An 18,906-nucleotide genomic window follows, 5' to 3' on the forward strand; every position below is an offset into this window, starting at 1 on the left:
GATCACAAACACAGAGATGAACACAATCAATAGACAGTAAGACATATAAGCAGATATCTTGCCGTAAGGCTTCTTGATGCTTTTATCTTTAATTGAGATAAACATACTCGTGTGTGTGTGTGTTATTATAAAGCACAATAGCACTCCTCTGCACAACTAAAAAGACAGCTTATCAAGCAAGTCCATGCTACTCTCCATGCTACCACCCAAAGAAAGCACAAACTGAACAATATGATCCCCCTAATTGAAAGTACAAACCAGCCTCTGTCGCTGCCTTTCATCAAACCCCTCATTCCCTCAGCTCCCGTGGGACTGACAGGGTCTGCATAAAACTCGAGAAAACCTCTGCCTCAGCCACAGTCTCCCTCCACTCCTCTGTCTGTCAATCTCAGGCTCCCCTTTCTCCTTCTGTCCTCCATTTGATTGGCATATTTTCTTCCCATTCTGTTTTGTATGAGTGCTTGATAAATGTGCCTGAAGGACGAGAGCTGTTCTTCAACCTCGTGCCGAGGTCTCCAATTCAAAACACTCCAGCTTTGTCGTGGTGGGCAGAAAACACAGAAGGAGGGTTGTTAATATTCCTGTAGAGCTCTTATTTCAGGATTGAGGCACTTTGCTGCAAAGTGTGCAAAGTTTTGAGCATTCAAAAGCGCACACCTTATTATAGATCACAAGGATTTTATCTTGAGAATGACTTCCTATTTCATGGCTACAGGGTTAGAAAACACAAAAAAGGAGCCCGTTGTTACATACACAATGTGTGTACACAATACAAAATCCTAGAGACACAAAGGGAAAGGGAATGATAGTTCCATCATGTGTCTCTGTCGCACAAACCGGTACTCATTGGTATTTATTCTAATAGAGACTACAGCGCAGATTGTCCGCGTAGAGTCCTGGATCACTTTGCTGTCAGTGTATAAAGACGTCTGCAGCTTACATGAAAGAAGGTGCATGCATGAAAATGTCACACACACAAACACACACACACACACACAAGCAAACACACACAAAGCCAGCGGGAGTTTTTTAAACGACTATTAGAACGCTAGCTCTGCTGAGAGATGCTGCCATCTGTCTTTATAGAACAGTTTCCCTTTTCATCTGGTAATACTCTTCTTTCTGTTTGAAAGTGTGTAGGTGTGTCCAGGATCCTAGCATGAATGCCGTCGTATTAGACACACACACACACGTTTTATGGATGAAGTTTAGGGTGGTGTCATTATTGCAGCTGCTATAAAACACAAAGCCCGAGGTAACAGACAGGAGCTGTGAGGAGGACAAATAACATTTATCTAGCTGGCTATCTATGTGATATTAAGCCTGCCATCCCGAGGTGGTATGTGTGTGTTCCTGTGTGTATTTGTGCCAAAAAATGTATGTGCGTATAATATAACCCTTCAGGACCACACGGATAACATTTCAGATTGTGTTCATTTCCACAGTTCAGAGCAGAGAGCAAGGAGCAAACACCAACAGCTAAACATTTTCTTTCTTCATTAAAATTCCTCCACACAACGTCAAATGCTGTTTGTTCTTTTTTTTTCTTTTCTTTTTTTTAAATCCTATTTTATATGTTTGACCATTTATTCACCCTTAAATCAAGATTGGCAGGTATTGTCTTCCTTACTGGTCACACTCAGTGCCATCTGAGTCACTATTCAGCTTCAAGATTCTTTTGTTGCCTTTAAGGCTTGCTCATTTTCGTCCATGCCAATCCTTCACTCTCTGTCACTCTCTGTCACTTTTTGAGATTCAATAGAAGCCTCTTATCAGATCCGCTCTTCCTAATTCAGTATCTGTTAGACTTAGAGAACCACTTTAATATACCTCTCTTGACTATTTCTTTTTCTCACCTAAATTTCTCTGAGTGCTTCATTTCCCATCGGCCTCCCCTCACATTCACCTGTAAACTCAAAAGCCTTGAGTGTTTATTTTTCCCTTTGATATCGACTCTCCCTCGTCACCTTCTTTCATTTTTTCTCTCCATTGCTCTCTCTATCTTTTCCTCTCAAGTCTCCTGGACTTCGCGCGGCAGTCTTCAATGAGTCTCGATGGACCTTGCTTATCTCTCTCACTTAGTGTGACCTAAATGGTTTTGGACAGGTCCAGCACTGCTGCCAGTGTTTGGAGTCCTTTTGTTGGGCAATGAGTTAGAAAACTGGAGCTGAAAACATTCACAAGCTGAAGGACATAAGGCACAGATTTTGGCATGTTGACCAGTTATTTTTCTCTCTCAAAAATGTTCGGAGCTTAACTAAAGTTGTGCAGTCTAAACATTTCAGACACACATTTGAGCTTTTCCAAGGGTTGTCAGATTTTGCTGTCAACTTCTGAGTTTGGCATACTAGCAAGCTAACTTTTGATGATTAGCCCTAAACATAAAGTACAACTGAAACAAATTGGAATGCCATTATTGTTTCAAGGGTTTGGTCATGAGCCAGAGTGTTACAAATAGTATTCTGTATCTAATGATGATGCAATACTGAAATTCAGGCCATGTATGTGTTCAAAGTTTCTTAAGAAAGGTTCTTAACAACCCATCCGATAGTTGTTTCACTCTGAATCACATTTTTTGACAGACAAACTGATTCGATATCAGATCTACTTGTCATCAAAAACAATTGTAAAGCAAACTGTCAGATATTCGCTTTTAGACTTGGTAAATGGACTTGGGTTTGCATAGCACTTCTAGTCTTAATTAGTTGAAAACACTCATATCTACCTATCATCGCCAATTCTCAAACTGATGGCAGAGGTTGCTATGTAAAGTGACCACCTGAAGTAACTAAATCCCATTCATACACAGCTGCCGAAGCAGCAGGCTATGGGAGCAAATTGGGATTAAGTATCTTGCCCAAGGACCCATCAGACATGTAGCCTTCTGGTTAGGAGATGACCAACTCTGTGAGCCACTGCCACCCCTTTTCAGAGCTTTAAGTTGGTAGTGTCCATCTTAGAGTTTAATTAAATTGAAGCAGCATCAAGGTCCAGGTTCATTGGAGACTTCAGGACACAATGGTGAATATTCTGCCTGGATGTATCTCGTCTTGTATTGCAACTGCAATGCCCTCAACCATAAGGCTCCAGAGAGTGCTTATAACTGCACAGCATACCAGCTGACATCCATGGAGGACATCTTGACTCAGCAGTGCAGGAAGAAGTCCAACAGGATCATAAAGAACCTCATTCAGCCCCGTCACAAACTGTTTGCCAGCTGCTGTAGTGCAGACACTTCTTCATCAGTCCTGCACCAACAAGCTCAAGGGCAGCTTCAGCTGTCAGGTTCAACACTACACCTGTCACTGCAATGTCATTATACTGTAGGCCTATATACCTATGTTGTTGACTACCACATTTTTCATCATATCCTATTTTCCACAGTTTTGATTTTCTTCTGATTTGTTTTGAGCAAAATAATGGACACATTAATAATGGAAGCACTTTGTCAAATGGGTAATGGGGGAGGAAGAAAACAATGAGCTGGATTTTTTTTTTTAACTTTGTGACTGTGTAAAACTGCAAAAACTACTTCCAGGAAGTGGTATAAAAAAAGTCCAGTGAATTCAATTAGCCCTTTAAGCACATCAGCCTCCTGTGGCTATTCATGACACAACTTCCTGTGTCAGAGAAAAATCTACTGAGATTCTGCTTTAGAAAAATGACGAACGCAAAGCCGACACGTCTGCCACCATTTGTTCACTTTACGAAACTGGAGACATACTTTCTTAGATATGGTGAGTTCTTTGTGTTTTGGCTGTAAATTTAATGTAAACTCTACGATGGGATACAAAACTGGCTCAGTCTCAACAGCACGAAGCCTCTCACTGAGTAGTTGCTGTTTCAGATCTCCTGATCTTCTCTTTGAAACTCGAATCTGCTGCTTCTCAAACTAAACTGCTTCTTTACTGACTGTTCCAGTTTATATGCAGCTGTGCACTGAGAGAGACATAAAGTCCCTAAACTGATATTATTGGCTCCCCTTCCAACCCATCACAGGTTGTCTGACAGTGAACTTTTACCCAGGCAGGCAGACACAGCGGCTGCTTCTCCTCAAGAGAAGAATTGATCAGTGCTGTGTCAAATATCAAATGCAGAATCATAGCTGGGAATTACCTTCTTATCCTTCTCCTTTCCTCCCACCTGCCCCTAAACCCAGCACTTCCTTGCCTCTGCTGTCTTTCATGTCTTCAAACTCGAATCAGCAGAAACGGAGAGCCAAAAAATACATAAAACCCACAAGCTTCAAGATGTTCACCAACTGATGTGCACATAAACTAGTTGAAAATGGAAAAGTAAGGCAAAACTGCACAAAAGAACAGGAGATAAAATGTAGAAATAAGTTCTTCTCTTTCTCTGGTTAAAAACCACTCACCCAATATAAAAACGATCACTTTGTTTTTATATTCAGTTATTTCTAATGTGGCACTTGAGAAAGAGACAGAACATCCTGTCCTTACTGAACACATTAAAACACTGCTAACTGATTTAACAAAATGTTTTCAAAAAGGTAATGTTTGCCTGGATATCAGTCATTGGCGGCAACCAGGATATAATCATAATCCAGGAAGCTCAACTGTGCTTGGGTGCCAAATTATAAGGCTCTTTGTGTCCAAACAAAGAACATACCGAACAAAAACCCTTCTTGAGATGCAGCAAACATGTTAGGGAGCTGAGTCACACTGACAACAAATATAGTACATCTTATGGCAGTTTGTGTTTGGATTCCATGAAGTTTTAATACAGATGCAATATTTGACACCAATTGTGGTAATTGGGGGCTAAAGATTGTACAGAACTTCTATCCTCCATCAGTCATGTGTCACAGCCAAGCTGTAGCTCGAGCTGCTGACGTGTTGATAAGTGGGCTAAATGAGCTGGCCAAGCACCAACAGCTTTCAGTTTTTTTGCTCTACATCACACATAGTATCTTTGCCTCACTCGATGACTTCTCCATAACTCTCCCCTGGAAAGGAAAACTTATTTATAAACTTTCATTGAATATAGAAAACCGTATGCGTCCCATCCCATTCTTCAGGTCATGCTGATACTGTCACAACGAGCCGCAAACACTTTAAGAAGAGCTCCTCTGGAACTTTTAAGGGGAAATGACAAAATGGTTTTAAAATATACAAAGATCCAAACTTAGTACTAGTATTCAAGTACTTGAATAGCAATGCTAGCATATGTACAAAAAAATCAAACTTTAACGTTGTGTATTAGGCTCCAGTCATAAAAGATCCTCAGTCTGCCATTAAAAATGGATGGAATCTGCTGAAACTTACTAAACTACAACTTGCTTGAACGTTGTGGTCAAACGGGCTCTCACAAATGACTAATCTCATGAATATAGCCTGTTTAACAAGGCATACAGTATTCAACCACGTGTGTAAATGTGTGAGTTTAGGTACATACGATTATGCAAATGTTTTGTGTTTGAAGTTATGAATATGGCTATAAATATACTAACACACACGAGGTACAATAACATCTAAAGCCTCATGCTAATCAATCATTTTTACACTTTTTGTTTGACAGGGATCCTTTGATTTGATTAGTTTTGTCCATATGCAATGTCTCTTTTTCTCATTTGTCCTCCAGTCACTCTTGGCTAGTTCAGGTAATGAGATAAATGTTTCCTTTTGACTTATTGATGTAAAAAAAGGAAAGAAGTCAGGCTTGAAACCCTCCCAGGTCTCCTTCATTCCTTATGATTAACTAAGTTTGTCGTATAAAAGAGAAGGTGTGCCTTTTAATCCAGACTGAAGGAAAGGTGGGTGGTGATCACCTTGAAACATAAGGAGAGAGTTCTGATCTGACCAAGATGAAAGGCGAATAGAGAAAGAGGAGAAAAAGGGGGCTGTGGAGTGAGGTGACACTTCTTGAGGTAACAAAAGGAGAGAGGAATTTACTGAGGCATTCAGATACGAGATATGAGGAAGACAGAAGGTCAGATTCATTAAAAAGATACAGGGGTATGTTTGATTTTCCTTGCCCCTAGCTATCAGCTCTCCAGAACAATCTCTCTGGCAGTGTGCTGGCCTGCAGATAATGATCAGTAATACACTGTGTGTACGGACAGCGGACAGGTAGAGCTAGAAGTGGGAAAGGTGCAAAGAGCAAGCCTGATAGAGACCAACTTTAAGAGCATTGAGACTGTTTTTGTGATTGCATATTGTATCATTGTTTTGAATTCCCACTGGATCTGAATTTAAAACTTGTTTCTCCAGATGGAAGTCTTTTGGGCTATTCATCTTAGTTGCCCACTATAGGTCTTCATGGACAAATATATTCAAATCTCAAGTTTTTTAATGGCTCAGTAAGGACATATACATTACTATTTATCAAATAGAAAACATGACATTACAATTTTGCAAACACAGGGAAGATATCTCAACACAGCCAAAGTGACAGACATCGTTATGAGGGAGTGGAAACAGAAGTCTCTGGTGCCAAACTGTTTGCCAAAACCCCACACATTAGACTTTTCCCAACAAGGTTTTGCAACACCACAACGTCTAAAGAACACTGTGAAGACAGTTTGTTTGAAGTATTTTTCTGGCACTTTTCTAGGGAGGACAGTCTCAACGGGAGATACTAGAAATCCTCTACAGGCACTCTGCACACTGGACAACACGCCGGAAAGAATCCTTGAGCAATTGGCACGTGTTTGGAGAGTGGAGGCAGAAGAGAGGACAGCACAATCTGTCCTCCTGTGTGCTCTCTGTGGAGCTGTGAGAGAGAATTGCTAAAAAATGTTTAATTTCACAAGGGGATTTAGCCCATTCAGCCTCTGACAGCTCTCTTTGTTTTGACATTGTCTTTGTTCAACAGCAGCTGACAGAAAATTCATTGATTATTCAAAAAAAAAAAATCTCATTTCCCATAACTAGTACAGACTTACTATATTAGACATGCTCACCAGCAGGATCCCTTTGTGACAGCTCAAGTCATAGCTTCATTTGAGAGAGTGAGGATGGTAAATGTTGCTGAAGTGCTGCCTCAGGGGGGGAAGATGGACTAAATTAAATCTGTGTCTCTGTGTCGATGTATTTACCTTTTCTTACAAACAGGGAAACAGCAGGAATACATTTTCAGAGCGACTCAGGTTTATGGCTTGCATAAACCTGACGCGCATATAAAGACGTGTTCACCTTATGGGATCAACACTGGTATCTTTTACATGTATGTTGTATATACACCACCACAGATTTCTACATTTTTGAGAAGGCTCCATAAGATGAATGTACATGTAGGCTGCCATTGTTTGTTTACACTGGAATGCGCTCTGAGTAGTGACGTCATTCTTTTCTCCATACTCTTTCCCTGCCCGAGTAAAGTCTTATTTATAGGAACCTGGTGGCAGTGCCAGTGAAGAGGACAACAATGAAGACGTTATTCGCAATGTATATCAAAGTGAATACAAGTGAGAAAGGGGGAGGGAGACTAATACAATGGATGTATCATGTTTATTTGGATATGAAGTGGGAAAGTGTGTTACCATGTGACCACTGCAGACATTTGGCGATGCAGTGATCTTGCCAGGTGTAAACAGCTGTGCTTACAGGTATGTAGTTATGAATGGCCAGGAAACACTGCTGATGACACATATTTCCGTCTCTATTTCGGTTTGCATTGGCAAACAGTCATGCAGACATCATCTTAGCAATCTGTGTCTTAAAATGTAAAAATCTAGGGTATGTTTTTTCATACCACATACATTTAAAAGATACCAGTGTTGATCCAATAAAGTCAGCCTATCGAAAGCAAATACAATGAACCTGTGACAGCAGCTTTATGTTTGACAATTTGCTGAGTCATTCGCAGACCATGTTTGCTTTGCTTCTTTTTCTAATAATACTCTGGAGAGATTACAAGCTCCTCTTTTTGCCAATTTGACCCACTTTCAAAAGCTATGGTAAAGGTTAAACTCTTTTATTATAAAACAACATCTGTCTTTATTCTTTTTGCAATGAATGGAAAGAGTAAAACATGTGGGAACTTTAACCCAAGACTTTGCAGAATGACAGATTGGATGCTTGAGACAGAAAATAAATGAGCAGATAGAGAGCGAGGAGAAGTGTGGGAGAGATGTGACTGAAACACAAAGAGACATGCTCCCCATACACTCACTAACAGAGAGAAACATAAAGGTTATTAGTGTGGCTGAGGCTCAGGTACTCATATTTGAAGCCTTCCTCTCTGCCTTGTCTAATAAAAAACAATGTTTGGCCTGCACTCCAAATAAACAGTATACTCCAGCACAAACTCTCTCTGTCATCTGCAGCTATCTATCAACATCGATTGATACAATAAGTGAGAGAGGAGATGGAGAGACAGAACTTCATCATAAAAAAATGAGAGTTTTCACACTTTTTCTGCTCCTCTTCCTCTAATTCAAGAGTCAGCTCTATAAAAAGAGACAAATTAATCTCCACTGTTTGTAGACTCTTGGAGCTCAGTGATGTCTTGTTCATACAGAATGATTTTTAAATGACACCAAAATTAAACTGATGAATAGAAAGTTTCTGTTCCAGTTATTAGAAGTAAGTCTTTCGAAAAAATAATCTTTGCCCAGTAAATGAAATACATCCGACCTATTAATTTCATTGTTTTAAGGCATGGTCTAATTGCCTTCTCCTCCAAAATCTATTTTCATGAACTATATATCTACATTTATATATCTAGACTTTTCTAATTTATTTACTTTTACATTATCTGAATGGCAATTCTTGCAGGATAGAGTGACATAATGCAATCAGGATTAGAATACACTCTCCGTAAAAAGCTATTCAATTTAATCATCATATTATTAATGTGATCATATTACGCTAATAAAGCATTGGCATGTCCACCATACTTATTGCAAACAATCTCACAGTGCAATGCTTCACGTTTTAATTTTAAGAAGGTCAGAGCACTCACTGGGCAGAATTAAATATGGTTATGAAGCATCTGAAATCTGAAAATTGGCCACTCTGATGAGAAAGAAAGCGTGACAGCAGGAGATGATGGTTTTAAACGCAGTAAAGTCAAAACAGGTGTTTCCAATCAGGCTAATGACCCGCGACGACATAACTGGTTATAGGTAGGGCAGGGATCAACAACATTCAAAGTTTGAGTTTGTATTAAGTATGAGTGGATCGACAAGTAATAAAATAATAAATATTGTTTCTATCTTTTTAACCACTGTGAAATAACTGAACAGTTGATTCACTGAAAAGAGGGTGAATACTCATGAAACTATCAGCGAGCTCAGTGGCCTCAGCAAAGCAATTACCTCTGCAGTGATGATAAAGTATGAAATATATTGATGTCTAAGCTCCTATTGTGTATAATTTCTAATTCTTTATTGAAACTCTTATATTAAAGCTCACGGCTACTTTAATTCTGTTACTGCTGCCTGTCTGGCTTATTTTCTCCTGATGTCAACTCACCATGACACTTACCTCGTGTGTCCTCCCACACACAGATGGACTCACACACGTACATTCAAATACACACGCGTACACACACACACGTACACACACACACCTACACACACACACTTCTTAATACCGTCGTTTAAAGCCCTTTCTTATCCTGTTGCATAGGATTATAGGAGGTTTAAGATAATATTGCATGAAGTTATGGGACAGTTTCAAAACGGCTATTATGATTAATTAGAATAACTGAAAATATTAATAAATATCTGTACCTTATATTTATAAAATAATCAAGTTTGTACACTTACATTGAATGCTTTTGGATCTTTCAGCTGTTGTAGAATATGCTGCTTTGAGAGCCACAGTTGCAGGCACAGGTGTTGGGTGGAAAAAGATATTAGCTAGTAGGTTCAAAACATTGCATGAACTTGCAGCTATCAGTAACAGATGAGTGATCACACAATCTTTTGCTGTTACCATAGGAGCACAACCTGACTCCACACAGTGTTTTTCTCACTTACTGCCACATCCATCTGTTTACCATTTTGTGTTGCTGATCTGATGACAGATTCTATCAGGTTGGGAGTCGACAAACACCATCGTCACTCATACAGTACCTGCTACCTCTGAAAGCACAAGCATTTGGACCTGCCATTGCTCACTGCTGGTCTGAGGACAGGCTGTACTCAGGAACACACTGGCATTCATTACAAGAAGAAAGAGCCAGAGAAAAACTGTTTTTTTTAAAAATCAATAACAGGAACAAATTTGACGTTTTAAAGTTTGAGAAACTAAGGCTGTACAGAGACTCTGGCCAAGATCTGCCAACAGATCTTGCTTCTTTTTCATCCAACTCTTTCCATAAGTTCAGCGACAGTGCCAGGCTTCCGGCAATTCAAACACATATTTACTCTATTGGATTATCTTCTATAGATGGAAGGAATTAACAAGACAATATTCAAGTTGGTACAGGACTTCTTTGTTACAGCATCACTGTCTGTTCCCTCCATCATTCCACCAGAAACTAATGAAGGAGAGTCACAGATAAAAAAAAGAGAGCTGTGTTTAATTAGCAGACACTTTTCTATTGTGTTGAATTTGTATGATGAACTTCGGATTCTTCTAAATGCTTAATAATCACGAAGCGATGAGCGGAGACCTGTGAGGACTGTGTTTTGTGTGGTGTAGGGTAATAGGGGTCAAATGTTTCCATTAAACAGAGAGACAGCTTCAAAACATATATAAACACATCTCGTCAAATTTAGACCCCTCCCACATCTGAAAGAGAAGAAGTCTGTACAATCCATCCTTTTTTTTGTGTCGCTTTCCTGGAGATTGCATTCCTCCTTCAAAATCTCTCCATCCATCTACTGAAATCCTATTTTCATGACAAACAATAAGACACACACACTCACTCCGTCACTGCTCCCTGAAGCTGTCAGAAAACAGGCGGGGAGGGGGGGGTTGATGGGAAAGGAGGGGAGAGGCAGGAAATAACTTGAGTAAGGGGAGGTGTGACAGGAAAAGGAATGGAAAGACTGTGAATCACTGGAGAACTTGAGGGATTACCTGTGAAAGTGCCTGTGTGTGTTTGTGTGTGTGTAGTCTTTATAGTGTGTTCCTGACGCAATCCTGTGAACCTGAAAATGTCTAAAATATAGATAACCTTCTCTCTGTGTGCACATCCACCCTGTTGTAATACTATCCTGCCTTTCCACCTGTACTTTATAATCCACTCCTCTTCCTGTTTACATCTACACAGATTGTCAGGAAAAGGGAGAAGAGGGACGTTTGTGTGTGTGTGTGTGTGTGTGTGTGTGTGTGTGTGTGTGTGTGTGTGTAGTCATACAGATGATTAGTGAGAAGGTTAGCTAGCATTAAATGTTTTTTTTTTAGTCTATGACACTCAGTACTCACCAGTATTATCAGTCCTGTGTGATGCTTTGCTGAGCTCCTGACCGGGCAAACAGGGACACAGTCCATCACATTTTATAGAGATGGACTTTCCAGACAGGCAGCTCTGAAACTCCAACTTGCACTGTGAAAAACACGAGAAAAAGAGGGACACAACTGAATATACATTTTAAGATCTGTTCAGTCATCACGGTTAGCTTCAGTTCTGTAATGACCTCAGGTGCTGTGGAGGTGCACTCTATAGAAGAGAGAAAGCGAACTAATCAATCAACGTCATCAGGGCCGTCCCGGCCTGGGCTTGGAGACACATTTATAGAACAAAAAGTAGAAAATTAAAATCATTTTTGGAAAAAGGGGAAAGCAGGAGGAGCATTCCAGATGAAAATACAGCCATTGTTTATTTCATATCTGACATCACCAAACTAGAAGATGGACCACAATTTACAAGGCATGAGCCTTTGCATTGAATCTCTTAAAAAAAAAACTGAAGGAATATTAAAGTCTGCTGCACAGATTTCAGTCGTTTTACTATAAGTCAGTTTCACTTTATTAAAGTGCTACATTAAATCACTGTAATGCCATTTACATAAAACTACAGCACAGATTAGGAAGAGTCATGTCTTCTGCAGACTTTATTCTAAACTTTAATATGAACTTCCTTTGTCGGGCTGATTAAGGAGAAAATTTGCTGAGACAGGATTGGTCATTTATCTTCGATGAACAGACACGTCCATTAGGAATCCATCTAGACATGCCATTAGACGCAGAGATGCCGACTGACATTGTATTAGTCACTGAAGTACAAACCTAATGCGATGCAAAAGCAAGATGGACGACTTCAGAATGTAATTTAACTGTATATCTCATTTCAGGTAAGTGACGGGTAAGAAAATGTTTGGAGGAAAATATCCAATTACAAGATCCCACCAAGAAGAATAATGAAAACTGAAATGAATTATGTAAACTGTGTTTGTGAGTCAAAGACAGAGTTTTGTCAGGGCAGGATCATGACTGTGCATAAACATCTCCAGTATGCACATATTATGCCATACACAGGATTAGCTTTATCCTGTCAGCACTTTCATTTCCCATGTTCAAATGATCCATCGTTTCCTCCCTGTCACCTCTGTGAAAGTGCTGCTAATGTTGCTTAATGAAATTTGTTGACAAAGGAACAGTGCTCTGTCCTGTGCCTGACATATTAAATTAGCTGTCTGCAGAGGGAGATGGAGAGAGGACCAGAGCCAGCGAGGAGGAGGAGAGAGACAGAGAGAGAGAGAGAGAGAGAGAGAGAGAGAGAGAGAGAGAGAGAGAGAAGGCCCAGGCTATGGATGACCTCCTCCAGTCACTGTCAGCACACAGAGAGGCCCCATGAATCTTTATGTTTGTCTCTCTCCAGGGGTTAATGTGGTTTTGATGAAACAGTGTTTTAACACCTGACTCGGTGGAGTAAAAATAGAGGAGAGGACAGGGTGGGAGAGGAGAATAGAGGATAGGGGAGGAGAGGAAAGAGAGAAAGGATGATTTAAGAGAAGGAAAGTAATGGACTTAACTTAGTGGGCTGAGGCCTCTCAGGAGATAAGAGCTCTGCCCTCTTAATAGGATATTGAGTGTGTGTGTTTGAGTGCGTGTGCGGTTACGATGAGGGAGGCATGTAATGTAATAATAAAACATGAATAAGCTCAGGACCAGCAGCTCACTGGTGAGCAGAGTTTAAGTTGGGCCACTGGGACCCATCACTCCACCAGCTAACTGAACCCCTCCACTTAAATTACCGCAGAGGGTTCCCATCTCCTGAATTTCCCTCCTTTTGTTCCTCATTTTACACGTTTCCCTCCACAGCCCAGCTTTAGGCAGCGACGTAGGTTTTAAGTTATTAAGAAAATCTATGCCCTGACCTCCCCTGACACGATGACTTTTAAATCAGAATCTAAGGTTGTTTCATATTTCTCGGTTGAAAGCTTAACGCTGTATTTAAAGTTTAGGCAACACAATCGCCAAATACGTGGCAGTTCAGTTATTTCCAGCCGAGCAAAGCTAAAAAGCCTCGTTTATGTATTGGACAAACAAACTATCGACCGCAAAGACAACATGACTGCATTTGTACTTTTCCTCTCAAAGGTTTGCTTTTATTGATTCTGTCTCCTCAGACACTCTTAAGAGTGTGAGGGTCAGTTAAAGGAACGCTCCTGACTGTAACACTGCAATTAACAAATAACACTGAGCAATTGACAACAGAGGTCAAGTGTCCTGAAAGTTCCTTTCTCTCAGCACTAGATACTCATGCAGAACCCAGAGGATATTGTCTCATTATATGACTTGTATTAAATCGTGCTTCCTTGACAATTAAAAATATGGGAATAATATGAATATGGATGTGTATGACAATAAGCACTCTATAAAACCAAGGACGGACTGCGACTGTGGCTCAGTCGGCCATTTTTCGACTGAAAGGTCAAGGGTTCGATCACCCAGCTCCTTCAACCACTTGTCCGGGGGGTCCTTGGGCAAGACACTCAACCCCAAATTTCTCCTGCTGCTGTGTCCTCATTGTTTGAATGAGATTAGTAAAACATCAGCGTGTGAATGTGTTGTCAGTGGGTTAATGTGACACTTGGTAAACCTGACCTGCAGTGTAAAAAGGTCTGTGAGTGGTCAGAAGACTAGAAAAGCGCAAGTCCATTTACCATTTAGCCATTTCCTTGACTCCCCTTGCTCATTTCCCCTTGACTCGACACAAAGATCGTGCTTTTCCTTTCTCCTTTATCATGACGTTATGACTTTGAGTAATTAAATGTAGCTGAGAATGAGGTGAGGCAAACATTAAAGAGGCTAGAAATAAGAAACATCAATATGAGAATATGGAGGTGGAAGTGCATCGTCCAGAAATAATTTGAAGCTGCCTGAAAGACCCCCGACCCCCCGACCCTTTTCTCAAACATTTGTACATCGAGTGAAATCTGTATAGCAGACGAAGCGGACAAGTGAAAATGTGAAAAGGGATTGGAATAAAAAAAATCATCCATCATGAGAAAAAACAAAAGTAAGACATTACTTAAAATACAAGCAACACAACATTATTATTATTATTATTATTATTACATTATACATCAAAGCAGCTCTAAAAGCTGTCAAACCTGCTCGTGCTTGCATAGCTGCACACAAACTAAGTAACTGCTGAATGTAGACAGGTCACAGGAAAAGAAAGAGCGACTTAGTCATAGAGCGTAGGGAGAAGGGTTGAAAGAAGAGCGTTAAATCGAGGAGAGCTCCATGGAAAAGGCATCTCTCACCTTGGAGGAATAGGTGTGGCCGTCAGATGCACACACAGGACTTGACTGGAGTGCTGAGCAGAGCCTACATTTCCCATGAGTGCCAGCTTCAGCCCTGTGCTTATGGCTTGCACTGCCTTTCCTGGGTTTCACACTGAAAGAGACAGAGGGTCAGGGTCAAGAGAAGAGGAGAGAAGCCTGATTGGTCTTTTCAGCCTCTTCAACATTAAGTGTAATTACATTTGATCCAAATGTCACTACAATTCTTTAAGTGCTTTTACTGAACATCTTTCACCTCCGGCCCATCAAGCAGAGAGCCACACAATCAGTGAGAAGCTTGAGGATAACTGGTTTTGGCAACTGGGATGTTGCCAAAACCCCACAAACCTGTGACTGGGGTACAAATCTGCATTTTTTTGTGTGTGTGTGCAAATATTCAGCCTGCTCAATATGGTATTGAAATATAGTCATAAAACATACATTTCTGCCTTAAAAAACAGTGGACCATACGTTTACACCTGCCAAGAGGGGACCGCTGTTTCTGGTTATGTAAATAAATAAACACATAAAGAGTATTAAATGTTTTAATTTCATTAAAGAGAATATACTGTAAATATATGATTTCCTTTTTTAAAAAAATGGCAAGAGGACTTTGGTAAATAAAAACTGAAAAGGTACAAGGACTCTCTCTTAACTGTTTTTTTTTTGACAAACATCTCTAATGAAAGATATGCTGTAATACTCTAGAAAGTTAAACAGCCACCTTAACTCAAATTATATTGACATATTATATTATTCATTACTTCTTTTTCTCCTTCTATCTACAATGTTGCAGTGGCAATTTAGCACCATTCATCCAAGAAGGAACTTTAGTAATGCACAATGCAGTTTCAGTGCTTTTTGTTTCCGAGAAAATTAACAGCATTGATTTTAAAGTACAATTCCAGAGGTAGAAAGAGGATATATGTTTTTCTGTGTAACCGTGTGCTTGTTAAAACAGCTACATTGAGTTGTATACAACCGAGCAGAAAATAAGTCCTGGAAAAGTGGTTTTAAAAAAACAAAGCTTCAACCAGTACCTCGAGCACATACATACAGTATGTAAACCACACTGATATATAGAACAATGCTAGCAGGTTGGACAAATATGCTAGCACAATGAAACCTGCTTTAAATGTTTCCGTGAATCTACCCCCTATCAATTCTCCTCCTTTGTTGTTAAGAAATCTGCATAAATCCAGTGGAGGCAAAAACATGTGCAGAAGTTATTAGTATGATTTAAAGGACCAGGTTTGCTTTTGCCAGGGAATTTATTGCATGCATGCAGGATACATATTTAGAGGGAGAAAACAGGACCTATGATTTCAATTCAGGAGTGAATGAGAATGATGAACATTGATATACTGTGCAATGCACACGCTTCAACAAAGTTTATTTCTCAACAACTTTTTGCACATATCTTGAGAGCAAAGTCTGAATTTGACCTCTGAAGGGCACTTCATCTCTGTTATGCTAATTTCTGTAACTGAATTAACTTGAAGATAAAATGATATCACGGTCCAAAGCGTCTGTGAGTGATACTTTATGGCAAATACAAATTTCAAGTGAATCGTTTATTAAATTATGCAGCAATAGGACCTGGAACTAATAACAATACTTCAAAGCAAGTATCTCAGGAGCTAATGACTGGAGGAAATCAATTAAAGCCAAGACAGGCAAAATACATTCTGAAGTCTTTTGGGGGGAAATGCTTCTTCAACTGAAAAATTGAAAAACCTTAAAATTGGCAACATCACAAGGTTGACAACACAAACAAATTGGGTGCTGACAAAATCAAAAGAGCAAACATATTTGAATTAAAATGAGTTGAGAATACTTGTTGGTATATCTGTCACTGAAGCAGATTTGATTCGTACATGCTGCTAAATCATAACACTTTGCTTTGATTTTCAGCTGGGTGTAATATGTCTTGATTTAAAAAGGGAGAAGAAGTTTTCTTAAGTTCTTTTGTAAGTTAAACTGATTCTGAAATACTATTTTTTCCTCCTTTTTAAACTCTTTCACGTCTCACTTTATATGTTTTTAACCATCATTATAAAAAAAATTGTTTCTAGTCTCGTCCCGGTTGCTTCTACTGTCATCAGTCAGTTGTGATGACAGGTTAGGTACCAAGGTGTAGTCAGTAGAAGTGGGGAAACATCTTTATGTAAAAATTGAGATTCTTATCTTGTGTGATTTGAAATAGATTCATGTTTTCCAAAAATCTTTTTTTTGGGCTAATCATTAATTCCCTGCTAAGTGCTGAGGCTAGCTGTTTCACTCAGTAGAATACAAAATTGAGCAGCAAGAAATTCAGCCAGTCTCACTGATGACTGAAGTAGATCCTGAATCATGTATTAACTCAAAAAACAGACTTTGACTCATACATCCAAAATTGTTTTGAAATCTAAATTAGATTCTGAATCAAATCTTGACCTTAAGAATCGAATTCCAATCGTGAGACATCCAGAGATTCCCTCTAGTGCTGCATCACTGTCGATAAAATCCCACAAATGTGGGACTCTGTGATCTCGAATCTGACAGAGTGACCGACAAAACAGACAAAAAGGTCGTCTGACCATGACAAATTTCATACACTCAGATACACACCTATGGCAGCAGCTACCACACAAGATAACAGCTTGACTATGAGGATGAATATGTGGAGACAGCCTACTCAACATGATGAGCCACAGCTGCTGTTAAGTAAAGTCAATGTCAACAAACCAGAGATTATGATGTCCCATTCTTACCTGTGAGATGGCTGTTTGTGATTGGTGCATATGGCTGTCTGGTAGTCATGGCTAACACACACTTTATGAGGAGGGCATCGCACCTTCAGACACGGATTCTTGGTGGCATCTGGACCTACAGAAAGAGATCGGGGCTAAACTGAATCATTGAGCTGCAAAAAGTCAGTGGAAATATGCAGCACAAGAGAATATGCACAATGTTATTGCAACAAAATATCACACAGGTCATTTGGTCCCCCACTTGTACCTTCTACTAACTAGCAGACAGAAAAATAACGAGTTGTAGCAGAGAGTGAGAGGAAGAATTGTAAAAGGTATGAAGTAAATGTTGAGTTTTCCGCAGTGTGAGCTGCTTAATGAGGACTATTCTCTCTGAGTGTCGACCTCATCTACTTCCAAATCAATCTCCACAGTGACATTATCGCTGTGGCAGCCAGACACAGCTGGCTGGTGTCCAGGGTGACAAAGATCAAAGCAGCTCATTGACTCTGAGCATTGTGCCATTTCACACTAGGCTAACAGCACAAACCCACTTTCATTTGACAGCCATAAGAAAAAGGGGGGGGGGGGGAGAGAATAGGAGCCAGGGATGAAAAAGACACAGTAGCAGTAAAAGAGAGATGCATGGTTTTCACAAGCAAGGACCCATCCAGGATGGATATATTAAAGGATTGGGAGGTGGGATCTCAGTGTGGAGGGATTTGTGGAGAGACTTTAAGTGGTCCAAGTCGATTAAGGGTGGCCAAAAAGAGTCCAAAGAAGCGTTAAGCATGTGTTTAGGGGCGAAATAGGGGCATTGTTTAAATTGTGCTAATAGGCAATATTCTCGTAGGAATAATATGTAAATATGGAATTGTAGTCAGGAATGGCTGTAGTCTACTGTTATGTTAACTCTGCCGCTGAACCTAAGATAAGTAGTTACTTTCATTAGTATGACTGGATTGGGATCGTACAGACAAGATCACAAAGACTGTGGCAGTTACGAATAAAAGAAGATAAAAGCCTTCATAATAATAAAAAAAAAATTGATGAGGCTTGCAAAGTGCGATCAAAGATGATCACAGTTTTAAACCACAAACAGAGAGCACATGTATTCACCACAGTGACGCAATCAAAATTCACTTAAAATCCCAAGTTAATTGAGACAGACAACGAGTGTATAGATCAAAGAATTATGTACCAGACATTAGCATGTGGCCGCTAACATCGTAAAACAAGAATGGCCTTGTCTCCATTAAGGGACTAATGGGATGTGTTTGAGTCACAGCTGGTGTCTGCTGTGAACATCAACTATTCTGACCTGATCAAACACTGTTCACATGCTGCTTTAACGGTGCTTAATCAACCAGGGAGTCACACATAGTAGCTGATCCCATTCTTGTGTCAGCGCACAGTATGCCTGCAATACCGACAACCAGAAACAATAGACACCTGCATTTATCAACTTTTAACATATGTTGATCTGAACCAACTCCCGCTGCAGACTAAAGACACGGTCGATAT

The 18,906-nt window shown here is 39.9% G+C and overlaps 1 protein-coding gene across 2 annotated transcripts in view; it reads right to left on the minus strand.

Moving 5' to 3' along the window:
* spock1 (SPARC (osteonectin), cwcv and kazal like domains proteoglycan 1) overlaps positions 1–18,906 on the minus strand; it is an 81,228-nt gene that overhangs the window by 5,926 nt on the left and 56,396 nt on the right. For both annotated transcript variants that reach the window (XM_079351661.1, XM_079351660.1), the window contains exons 5-7: positions 17,404–17,518; positions 14,633–14,765; positions 11,343–11,463 (exon numbers count right to left, since the gene is read on the minus strand). In XM_079351661.1, coding sequence (XP_079207787.1) covers positions 11,343–11,463; positions 14,633–14,765; positions 17,404–17,518 — 369 coding nt within the window. The remainder of the gene's footprint in view (positions 1–11,342; positions 11,464–14,632; positions 14,766–17,403; positions 17,519–18,906) is intronic.

Source organism: Symphodus melops, assembly GCF_947650265.1.
Source record: "Symphodus melops genome assembly, chromosome: 9".
NCBI lineage: Eukaryota > Metazoa > Chordata > Actinopteri > Labriformes > Labridae > Symphodus > Symphodus melops.